General features: G+C 43.8%; 1 protein-coding gene across 5 annotated transcripts in view; it reads right to left on the bottom strand.

The window, feature by feature from the left end:
- Pde4b (phosphodiesterase 4B, cAMP specific) overlaps nucleotides 1–12,237 on the bottom strand; it is a 519,944-nt gene that overhangs the window by 117,550 nt on the left and 390,157 nt on the right. For 4 of the 5 annotated variants that reach the window (XM_006502855.4, NM_001177983.1, NM_019840.2 and 1 more), the window contains one exon: nucleotides 2,321–2,515. In XM_006502855.4, coding sequence (XP_006502918.1) covers nucleotides 2,321–2,515 — 195 coding nt within the window. Of the gene's footprint in view, nucleotides 1–2,320; nucleotides 2,516–2,617; nucleotides 2,731–12,237 lie in introns of those variants that run through there. The other variant, XM_006502856.2, reaches the window with a different exon arrangement.

The raw sequence follows: 12,237 nt of genomic DNA, 5'->3' as shown, positions 1-12,237 counted from the left end.
CACACACATACACTGTCACCCACATACCTATGTACATCACACATAGACACATACACATAGTTATCCATACACCTATGTGCATGCAACACACACACAGTCACCCAGGTACCCATGTGCATAACACACACACAGAGTCACCCACATACCCATGTGCATCACACACACACACACACACACACACACACATGCACACACACATACACTGTCACCCACATACCTATGTATATCACACACAGACACATACACATAGTTATCCATACACCCATGTGCATGCAACACACACACACACCCACACACCCACACACACCACACTATTGGGAACTAGTAGAAATAAGAAAGTTGAAAAGAACGATGCTAGATAATTTTCACACACAATTCTTGCTTGTCCAGAACCAAAGTTGTCACTATAGTAGGGACATAAAGGTAATAGTAATGGTATGGGAATGTTTAAGTGGTCCATGAAATCATAAAGAGATAACACAAGTGGCAGGAATGCTGGGTGCAGAGATATTCACAACTGTAGTTTCATAAGCCAGAGTCAGAACTGGCTTGTAAGTTTTCAATTATCTTCAAGTTTAAACTCTCTGTATCATTTTTATTCCACATAAGGAAATGGGAGAGTTTAACCTAGGGTTTTATTAGCCTCTTCTATAAAGGCTACATGAGCTGGAGACTCTTTGTGGAGGCTCGAATGAGCTTGGGAACTAGTAGAGTAAAAATTAATCGTGGAAATACATTTATTCCAAAGCTAGCCTTTTGTTTGTAAAATGGCCTGAGACAGCATGTGTGCGTACTTTGAGTTCACTGCATTTCCCTTGCTCTCTCATGATAAAATCCAGACTACGTAGGCTTGGCAGTGTCTACGGTTTGGATGTTAGGCTAACAGATAGCATGAGTAAAGGAACCTGGCCTACAGCACACGCACATTCAATGTGAGTTGTCTGCGGAGTTTAGTGTGCCTGTGTGTGCCCCTCTTAACATCACCATTTAGTGCAGTTCCCTTCAGAGTACACAGACTTTTGAGGAATGAGATCTGGTTGTAACCCATCTTTGATTTTTCACATTATTTTGCTCATTTTTTTAAACCCCTGCAGCCTAGCATACTGCAAAGTGTATAGGAGAGTCAATAGATCTTTTACAAGAAAGTAAAAAAATGTGGATTTTGGCCCACTCATGATTGGAATGTTTTATAACTATATACTGCCTTAAAAACAGATTTATTTGTTTTTGTTTTTCTTACATTCATATAAGTGTTTGCCTGCATGTATATGTGTACACCATACCATGTGTTTAGCATCTACAGAGGCCAGAAGAGGATGTTAGATCTCCTAGAACCAGAGTTTCAGAGCAGCCATGGGGGTCCTGGCAACCTAACCTACATCTTCTGCAAGAAGAGCAAACGCTGTTAATAGCCCAGTCAGCTCTCCAGTTCCTAGACTAGAGTACTTGCAATAAAAGTTACCAGCAGAGGGACTCTGCAAAATGTTTTCCTACTGCCAACTTTAAAACATTCCTTACCCCTTTCACAAGAAGGCGAATGTTTTGGGGTTTTTTTTTAACAGAGGACAAGAACCTAGTGGACTTTTCCAGACTGGAGATTTTAGGGAGTTACTGATAGTTTCACAACATGCAGTGTTAAAAATGATTGTGTGCCCAGAAACCTTTTAAGTCATGGCTTTCAGCAACCAATTTTATTTGGGTTCAGAAACTTAAGCAAACAGGCACTACAAACCCTTTGTCATTCTTTAAACAAACAAACAAACAAACAAACCAACAGTTAGCTGCAATTAGAATGAGCCAATCAAGAAGATTGACTGTGCTTTGGCTGCTCTGTATCTCTCCAGGGAGCCAGGCAGAGGATAAGTATGATGGCAAGGTTTCACAGAAGGGACACAGGCATGTGGCTGGGTGATCCCTTACCTAAATGTCACTGAGCCAAGGCCAGTGAGGGAGGTTAGGAAGCAACCACCATTTTTGTTCCAGTCCTAGACCTCATACATCCATATATTCAAGTATGATTTGCCAAAGGTGTTAAGGTTTCCAGTCTATAAACAATTGAACAGGTCAGGAAATAAACCCAGTGAACATTCTCAGATAGCAGACATGAGCTGAACACTGCGCTTGCCTTGATTTGTTTTCCTTTACACCATGGGAACCCTGGTCTATATTCTGCAAGTCCTTAAGATGGATGGATGTCTTTGCTACTTCTTCAGTTTCTCTCCTGCCTCCATTGGGATGGCAACCGTTGCTGCTGCTGCTACTTCAGTAGGGTCAAGGGTGAGGCTCAAACCCAGTGAGGAACCGGAAGAGTTTTACTTACTGCTCACTGGGAAGTGATGAGTTCCTGGACATCGCTTTTGGTGACAAGTCATAGTCGCTGTCAGATCTGTAGAGGAACGACTCCCTGCGCTGGCTGTGCCCAGGAAAGGCGGCATGAAGTACCAGTCCCGACGAAGAGCCGGCTTGAGGGTCCAGTGGGCTCCGACCTGGAGAAGGGCCATTTTCCACATCAAAGCTTAGAAGGAAAAACAGGAGAGTCTGGTCAGTTGAGAACTGCACAGGACAGTTCACCTATATGGAGAACTTACAGGTGGCAGGCACTGTGTGCCAGGCTCACCCTGCAAAGCTTTGCAGAGAGTTTTTTAGTCTGTAGCTCTTGGTTTCAGTCCCTCCTGTTCTGTCCATAGAAAACCAAGTTCCGCATACTCTACTCATTACCCAGGTTTACTATTAATAAATAGCAACCCAGAATTTGGACCAGAGGGCAGATCTTATGACCTCGCCACAGCCAGACCGACTGTCACAGAGTCAGAATGGAAAGCGGAAAATAAATAAATAAATAATGTTGTTGATAATGAGCAGCTCCAGAGGGAAGCATCTAGCATAGCTTTAGGTGTCAGACAAAAATATCATGGGAAGGCGTCTTCCTAGCTGGAAGACTTCTCCCTTACATAAATATCAGCCTCATTAAAGAATCCAATTTGCATATTTCTGAATGTTTTGGGAACAAAGTGTTACCCTGAAAACACTGGCTGTCTGATTAGAGAAGCCCAGCCTGATATTTAATATTCATATGTAAATTTAGCCACATAAATTACTTAATTAATCTGATAACACCAAATTACTGTCCCAGGCTGCTGAGCTGAGAAGAATCCCATCACAGGCTGTCACAGCCGAGGGCAGGGAGATTCTGATCAGTGCCCCTTACCCAGGAAGGAACCTTCAAGCCCAGTGCTATTTTAGAAGTTTGGTATCTTGAACATAAACAAGAGCTATGTGTTTTTTGTGTCTTGTTTCTGCCCCAGCTTGCTAGCACTGTAGAGCAGTGTGTCTTTCCCCAGTTTGCTTTAATCATCTCAGATGTTTTTCTTCCCAGATGCACAGCTCCACTTAGCTTCAAATAGACAGAGCCCACCTTGCTCAGTTTCTCTCAGGCACACACTGCCCCCTGCTGTCTCTCACTGCTGAGAGACTGTGGGAGAGGTATGGGGAGCGGGGATGGTCTTTTATCTAGTTCAGTTTCCTTTATGTTTATCCAGATGCCATGATCCTCTGAGAAATCCTAATCTGCTCTCTCTGTCTCTCTCTGTCTCTCTCTGTCTCTCTCTGTCTCTGTCTCTCTGTCCCTCTGTCTGTCTCTCTCTGTCTCTCTGTCTCTCTCCCTCTCTGTGTATGTTGCTTTTGCTTATACTTCTTAAATTTACAAGGTACTTTCTGGTATATAATTTCATTAAGCCACACACACACTGCAAGCTTTATAATATGATTCCATTACATTGGAGGTAAATAAGACAGAGAAAACCAAACATCAATATCTTGTTTAAGGAAACATGCTGGTTTCCCTGAACTCATTGAGATGAAGGGGATACATCCTAAGACCCTAAGCAGCTGTCTGAAAACAAACAAACAAACAAAACAGATGCTAGCAGCTCCATGCATGCTGTTTCTTCCTATATAGACACACTGGTGATAAAGTTTGCAAATCAGTCGCAGCAAGAGATTCACATCAACTATGACCAAGACAATTCTTAACTATACTGGAGAAATGGAGACATAGCCCTGTGGATATACATTCTTTATGTGAAAACACAGAGATCAGACTCTGGAGCTGAAGCACCTCTGTGAAAAAGTAAGTGCAGGGTCACAGCTGTAATTCCAGCACCGGAAGTACTGAAGCAAGTCCCGAAAGCTCACTGGCCAGCTCGTCAACACACATCGGTGAAGCCCAGGTTTGCAGATAGACCTGGTGCTGAGAAATAAAGCAGAGAGTTCTTAAGGAAGCCATTTAATGTGGAGCTCTGTCTTGCACAAGCATGTGTACACATGCACACACACACACACACACACACACACACACACACACAAATTTATTGAGATGAGAAATACTGTGATAAATGCTATTTAAAACTCATGAACTGTTTATTTCTAGACTTTTCCATTGCATAGTGTTGAGCCATCTTTGATGATGGGCAGCAGAAAGCATACAAAGACCACGGATGAGGGAGAGCTAAGCTAGTTGCTGATGGAACACTGGAAGGCGCCTTTTCCCACTCCATAACTTTACAGCCGTTTTCACTCTCAGTTACACAATGGCATACTGGGTAATGGAATGCCATTTCTTTTCTATCAAAAGTTGTTTTTGGTATGTAAGAGTCAGTCTATGGCCACTCCTGAATGATTCTCCAGGGACACAAAGTACCTTCTTGAAAAAGCCAGAAGGAGGCAGCAGACTGCCTTGAACTCTGGCTTCCCTTGGAACCAGATGAGGGAGTATGGTGCCACCCTAGAGACTGTTGATCAAAGCTGCTTTCAGACTCCATACAAAGGCTGATAGAAAGCTGCACATGAGGAGCCCTAGGCAAAGGGCCAAGCAGGTGCTGCAGCCACTTACTATGTGCTCCATAGACGGATCTTCTCAGAAGCCCAGTGGTCTGGGACGGGCACCTTCCCAATGCCTCAGGCAGGTGTGTAATCCTTTGGATTCACATTCTTGCCAGCCTTCCTGGCCTGTACTTCAGAACAAGTGGAAGTATAATGAAGCACATTGCACACCTGCCTTGAGTGACATCTCTACTAGCTGCTGAGAAGCTAAACAGTTACTTTGTAAAGAAGGATTCTTGGTGACATGCAAACCTTTTATGTCCTGATTCTTTCTGTGAACTCTTCATATATACTTATTATGTCTGTGTGTGTATATATAGATATATTATACATATGTATATTATTTATTTGTATGTGTATTAGCCTGTTCATATGTATTGCATTACATGCATGGCCCTTCCCCTGGAGGCCAGAAGAGAGCAGAGTTACAGATGGGTAAAAGCTACCTTGTGGGTGCTGGGAATCAAACTTGGGACCTTTGAAAGGGTAGCTGGCACTCTTAAGCACTGAGCCATCTCTCCAACCTTCTGAATTCTTCTTAATGGCAAAGAGGGCAGGTTCTTAAATGGTGAAACTGGGGTCAGCCAAAGCCTACAAGTGAACTTCTAAATTCCATGTAAAACGGTATCATTATTATTCATTTTGGTGTACATGTTCATAGCCTTTCCATAGTAAACCAGCAGAATACTTTAAAGAGTGGCCATACAGCCAACGTCTTAAACTCCAGCAAGTTTGGCAAGACCAAAAGGTGAGTGTTTGGGATGCCAGGCAGTCTGTAGCTTGAGTGCTTTGGTCAGTGCTCATGTGATGCCACTCACTGTTATGACTATCAATGCTCTCTGGACTTACATCAGCATCTGGCCAAGTATGCAAAACCCTTAAGACTTTTTTCCATGAGTTTTCTAGTAGGGCTCATTTGTCTTTCTGCTATCAGCCTTCCTGTGTGCAGAGGCTACATTCACAAAACAGTAGCAGAAGAAAGTGAGACTGGGGGAAGGGTGCTCTGCCACACTTACGAAGCACGTGGGCCCATATGAGCTGACACTAGATCCCTCCCCACACAAACTCTTTCCTCTTTGGTTTTCTTTTCTTTTTCTCCTTTACCCTGTAACCCCATAGCCTGAACTCAAAAGGGAGGTAGCTTGCTGGAAATCAGAAGAAGCCAGGAAGAGGTCTCAGTTGTAGAGAAGAAGTTTCAGTGAGACAAAGGGCCTTTCACATTCCCTGGGGCACTGTTTCAAAGCAACCAGCACAGATGTTCGGCTTCGGAACAAACGTGAATCACCAACCAGACACCAGCCCCAGTCACAGCAAAAATTAGTGGGCAGACATCACAATACATCCCACAGATCAAGGGAGCAAGGGGGCAGCGATGGCCAAGAGAAAGACTGAAGGGGGCTTTAACAAGTGAAATGAATATACCACACAAACCAGAATACAATCAGGAAGAAAAGGGAACCCGCAATGGTAGAAACAAACACATAAACAGTGTCATTTATCTAGGGCATTTCCTGTCTCTGCCTTGATCAGGACACACATTTCAAGTTTAGGCTTCTTTAGATTCAAGCATTATATAAGCAGTATAAGAAAGCTCTATAAAACATAGATAGAAGAAGAAAAGTGCCATTGCTAGTAGTTCAGTATTTTCTATCCACGTGTATGTATGTGTATATATGTGTACACACAATATGTCTATATTGTGTATGTGGATGAGTGAATGGTGTGCATGTATGTGTTGGGGGGGGTGGTTACCCACCATCACATGCATGCAGAAGCCAGAGGTCAATGGCAGATGCCTTTCTCGGTTGTTCTCTATTTACCAGGGTACTTCCAGGGCTCTCTGCCTGTCTCTACCCCTACCTCTACTCTAACGATGCACTTACAGACACATACTGTTTCTTCACCAAGGTTTTACATTGGTTCTGAGGCTCCAAACTCAGGTCCGTATCCCTCCACGGCAAGCAATCTACGAGCTGAGCTCTCTTCCCAGCCCCCATCTGAACATTTTTCATATTGATTTGAATATAGATTTTTAGAAGCTTTTACCATTCACTGTGGCTTCTAGAATTACAACTTCCCATGTACTGCTGAATTGTTCATCTAGCAAGCTATACCACAATTTTCAGAACCATCTTACGTTTGGTGACTGTATTTGTGATTCCAAGTAGTACTGGTGCTGGTGTAGTTAAGGTTGAACATCTACCATTCGTGAAGTTACATTGACATTTCAGGTGAATTTGGAGGATGCAGCATATACATTTCTGACTTTGTGAGTAGCCATATGCTTGTAAGGAAGAGGTTGTCCATGTCCAACACGAGGACTGGTTAAAGACACCTTCCTTCCAGGACAAGAGACCTATCCTAGCAGGCTTGCTCACCCATCTCCAGAGCATTGTATGCAGCCTCTCTACTTGGTTGGGCCTGCTTCTCCTGGTCCCATTGGCATCCCTACACAGCCAAGGGAATTTTGTCTAATATCTAAAGCTTTAACAGCTGTTTTCTGCTTAGTGGGAGATCTCTGCTGCTTGGGCAGTAGTGACATTCCTGGAACTGGCAGCCTTTCCCACTGCTGCCTCTAGTACAAGGCTCTATTCTAATATCATCTTGGATCACCTTTTCCAGGGATCCTCTCTGGCACCGCAGTGCCACACTGATGGCCGCCTCTCCTCTGTGCTCCCTCACAGTTCTTTATGTAGAACAATTGTTTTTGCTGTTCCCAAGAGCTCAATTCCAGAAACACCCATCCCATTCCAAACCCCAAAGATGTGGGTGCTTAGGTCCCTTTTATGAAATGGCTTAGTATTGACATGTAATCTCCACAGCTCCTCCTGTGTAACTCCAATCATTTTAGGGCTTATGTATTATATAAAATGCAACGCAAATTTAGGTACACAGTTACTATACTCCATTCTTTAAGGCACAGTAAGAAAATATAGTCTGTACATATTTGTTACAGATACATATTTCCCCAACTGTTTTCTAGCCACGATTGACTACATCCTAAAACCCATGGATATGCTGGACTAACTATAGCATGAGAATACCTGCAGGTCTCTGTTTAATTCTCCATTTATTTGAATGCTTCCCAATGCATTGTCATAGTCAAGGGAGGCAATATTACCTGTTTTTGTGTCCCAGATATTTGGGTCAGAATCTTGCAAATAACAGATCCTTTGGGAAAAAAGTGTTTCCTGAACCAATTAAAGACTACTGGCATCCACTGAAACATGTTTCTCCTGGCCTCTTTCTCCTTCTCACTCCCTACCCTTGCTTCTGTCATCTTTAGCATTGACTTCTGTTGTTGCCTTCAAATGGATCCATAAAGAATGTGACTTTCCTTGATGAGTCTGATGTGGTAATGATGTAAGAATAAAATCTGAAAGAAACACAATTGTGTTTTCCCTAAAACAAGCTTATGGAGTACCACACTACCAGCTTCAGTAGGCTTTGTGGTAAAGCAGGGTCATCATCTGCCTCACACCTCCTCTGACAGTGTCGCCTCTCATCCCTTGGAATCTTTGCTAAGCCAACTTTGGGCTGGTGACAAGAAGGAGCCAGCAGATGGCAGAAGGCACCACTGTTTCTCATGGTTTCCTGGCCTCCAATTTAAGCCCTTGAAGGAAGATGAGAAGTCAAACTTCCTGAGCCTGGAAGGAAAAAAATCAGAGATAAAGAAGAGAAGTGCAAGGTGTGCATGAAGCCTTTGATTAAACCAGGAGCAGCTCTGCCTTCAGGAATTCAAGCTGAACTGGGAGGCCACTGAATGGCCTTGCCATTGTCCCTAGGGGGATGCTGTCCTGACTCCCAATTACCTGCACAAGCCTGCTGTCTGTAATGAAGAGCCATAAAGCAGAGTCCTAGGGATAGGTCAGTTCTGATTCAGTGGAAACGGTCTCTAGCTGAGTTCCTTTGACGGACTCTAACAAATCTTCCCACTGGAAAGACAAACTCTATGAAAAAAGATTTAAGCGCTCGGGTCAGCAGAGCTGCACACTGCCCTGGGGACTGAGCTCCGCTTTTCCTTCTGCTGTCTTTTTTAAAGCAACTCACCGAGCATCATCTGCATCATTTAATCCTCACAGTTTGCTAGGCTTATTCCTTGTGACCTATTTGAAAGAGGGAAAGAACGAAGGCTCTAAAGTATACAACTTCATTTGAAGTGACCTCTTTTTTTTTTATTATTATACTGTTATATAATCTGTGCCCTAGGCCCTTTCCTCCACAAGGCATTTTTGTCTCAGAGTTTGTCATGTTGGACTGTCTTCCTGGGCTTAGTGATCTTTCTTCCTTCAGACCACAGCCTCCTAGAAGCAAGACTTATGCCTTAATTCATTTCTGTATTTCTAGAACCTGGAGCTGACTCTCATATCAGAACACACATACATAGTTGTTGGATGAATGCAAGAATCCCACAGTTGACATCTCTTATCTGACAGGCCGATCCACTTGGGTCAAAATGTTTGTCAGTCAAAGACTGCAGTGGAGTACTTGAGTCGAGCTGATCTAATCCTCTGACATTAACCTTCCTTCCCCATCCTCCCCACAACACCTGAGAATGCCACCCTAGGAGCATCAGTGTCTAGAGTTTGTACACATATTATATATATGTGGGAATGTTGTTCACACAACCAAAAAAAAAAAACCAGTCTCATCAATGTTCTATTAGAAAAGTTTTTCCCCCCATTTATACTTAGATTAACATCTTCAAACACTTGCTTAACATTTGAAAAGTAAAAATAACCATTTGACTATTTCCTTGATATTTACACTGGCCAGTACTTCTCTCTGGTCCTGTAGAAGAGAAGCTAGACAGGGATCCTCGCCTCTACTCACAGTAACAGAGATCCACATTTATAGAACCAACCGGTGGCTTTCCTAACGAAAAGCTTAACTGTACAAAAGCACAGACATCATGATGATGAGTCCATGCCCTAGGCAGAGCAGAACTTCTCTGGGCATAGTAACAACAGACTCGTGCCATGTTGCCTTGAGAATCCACTTCTAGAGTCTATGACTCTCCTTCCAGACACCATGAGGAGAAGTCTAGTGGTCAGCTCATCTGCATTCTAGAAGCAGCTTCCTACTGATGTGTTTTTCTTCCCCAGGAGGTTGGAAAGTTGCATTAATTGGCAATAATTCCACATAGACTTTACCAGGGATAGTGCTGGAATGCTGAAGAGCTCTGGCTCGGGGGGATCTGGCTTCTAGTGCCCACTCTGGAGGGAATACACCGAAACAGGGGCTCCCTGTACTCTGACCCCACACTTCAATATGAAATGGATCTGTGAGGGAAAAGATCTCTGGGGTGCCTCTAAGATGAGACGTCTCGTGGATGTTTTCTTAACAGAAAAAGATTTTTAAGTGTGAATCTGCAGTAATGGTGCCGAAGGGCACTCAGCAAACATTTAGTAGCACCCTCTCTAAAACAAGGCATGGTTCTTACTCTGTGGTTAAAGCAACATAGAAAAGGGTCCCTTAAGGAAGAATTAGCAATAGAAAATTATAATCAAAAAATGATATGTGTAGATAACATTAATGCCATGAAAAAAACCCTCAATAGTGTGCTGAGCACGTTCACCCTATATGGTTAAGAGCCCTCTCCTGATTCCCCACAGAGGCGCCATCTGCTTTCTTCAGATGGTATCTGAGCTAAGATAGAGCAGGGGTCGTGACAGGGTATCATTGGATCCTGCCATCTCTCCATTTCCACACTTGCTTTTAACTGGAGAACTGGGTCAGACAATAGTCGAGTCTATATTCTGCAATGATTGCTAAGTTGCTGAGTCAGCTTTTTCCACGCTTTTCCTCTTCTGCGAGTGTTACCGCCCCTCACAGCTGCACCTGTACCGATATCCAGGTGTTTGTTTGTGTCTATCAAAGCATTTGTCCTGTGTGACTCTTCTCTGCTCATTGGTCCCCAGGGGGACCCTGCTCCTCAAGAACATAGAACACCTTGTATACACATGCACACACACCCCCACAGACACACAAAGAGACAGAGAGACAGAGAAACATGATCAATCTAACACAAAAGTAAAATCATGATGTAGTCCCAAGAGTAAATTCTAACCTTCTTTCTGTGGCCCCCGACACATCTACTCACAGCACCCTTCCTCTGTTCTGAAGAATTCAGCCTCAGGCTGCTTTGATTGAGGAGCAGGCCAAACCCTAGTTCAGGAAAAGTGTTAAGTAACGATTCCTTGATGAATGCATAAACTCTGGCTTCTAACCCTGATTAACCTCTTGTTCATTGTGTGACTGTTTTTCTTATTCTCTAGCTTTGGAGTAAGTTACCTACTAGACAGTTTCTTTTTCAAACTACTATTTAAACAGCTCCCCTTTCCCCCACAACATCTCTCGTAGCTCTGTGCCATTTAATTAATTAATTTTTTTCAAAATTGCTTTCCATTCTTATCAACTCTAAGGCAATCTGTTGCACTTGCCAATGGCTTAACTAGCAGTGCCTGGCACTTGACTGGAACACAGCACTAATTCTTAGCAGCTGCCTGTTCTGTGGATTAATGAATAACTGAAGACCAGTGATGCTCCTGGCGACTCCCAAACGCCAAGCTTACTAGCTTCTTGGACTTTCATTCATCTGGGGGAGGAGCTGTCTTAGCCATTTCCTAACTAAGTGAGCTGCCACACAATTTCTAAAGCAATTCAAATCTAAAACAAAAGTTGACCTTTCCTTCAGTCTCTGCTCCATTTTTTATCCCTGTGTTTCCTTTAGACAGGAACAATTCTGGGTTAAAGATTTTAAGAAAGGTAAATGGCCCTATCTCTCAACTGGGGGCCATGTCTATCTACTGGAGGTGGTCTCTTCAGAGACTGTCCCACCTTGGCATCCATCCCATCTGCAGATTCCAAACCCCAACACTGTTGCTGATGCCAGGAAGTGCTTGTAGACAGGAGCCTGGTGTAGCTGTCCTCTGAGAGGCTCTGCTAGCACCTAAGACTGATGCGATACTCACAGCCAACCATTAGACTGAGGCCAGGGACCCCAATGGAAGAATTAGGGGAAGGGCAGAAACAGCTGAAGGGGATTGCAACTCCATAGGAAGAACAACAATATCAACTAGGCAGACCCTTCAGAGCTCCCAGGGACTAAACCACCAACCAAGGAGTATACATGAGTCATCCATGGCCCCACTATGTATACAGCAGAGAACTGCCTTCTCTGGCATCAATGGGAAGGGAGGCGCTTGGTCCTGTGGAGGCTTGTTGCTGAAGCAAAGGGGGATGAAAGGGGGGGGGTGAAGCAGGAGTGGGTGGGTGGGTGGGGAAGCACCCTCTTAGAGCTAAAAAGGAGGGGGGATGGGGTGGGGGAGTTGCAGAGGGGAGACCAGGAAGGGG

The sequence above is a fragment of the Mus musculus genome, chromosome 4 (assembly GCF_000001635.26).
Source record: "Mus musculus strain C57BL/6J chromosome 4, GRCm38.p6 C57BL/6J".
In the NCBI taxonomy this organism is placed as follows: Eukaryota; Metazoa; Chordata; class Mammalia; order Rodentia; family Muridae; genus Mus; species Mus musculus.
Note: the sequence above shows the minus strand (reverse complement) of the source record. Positions and strands in the feature narration are given on the sequence as shown.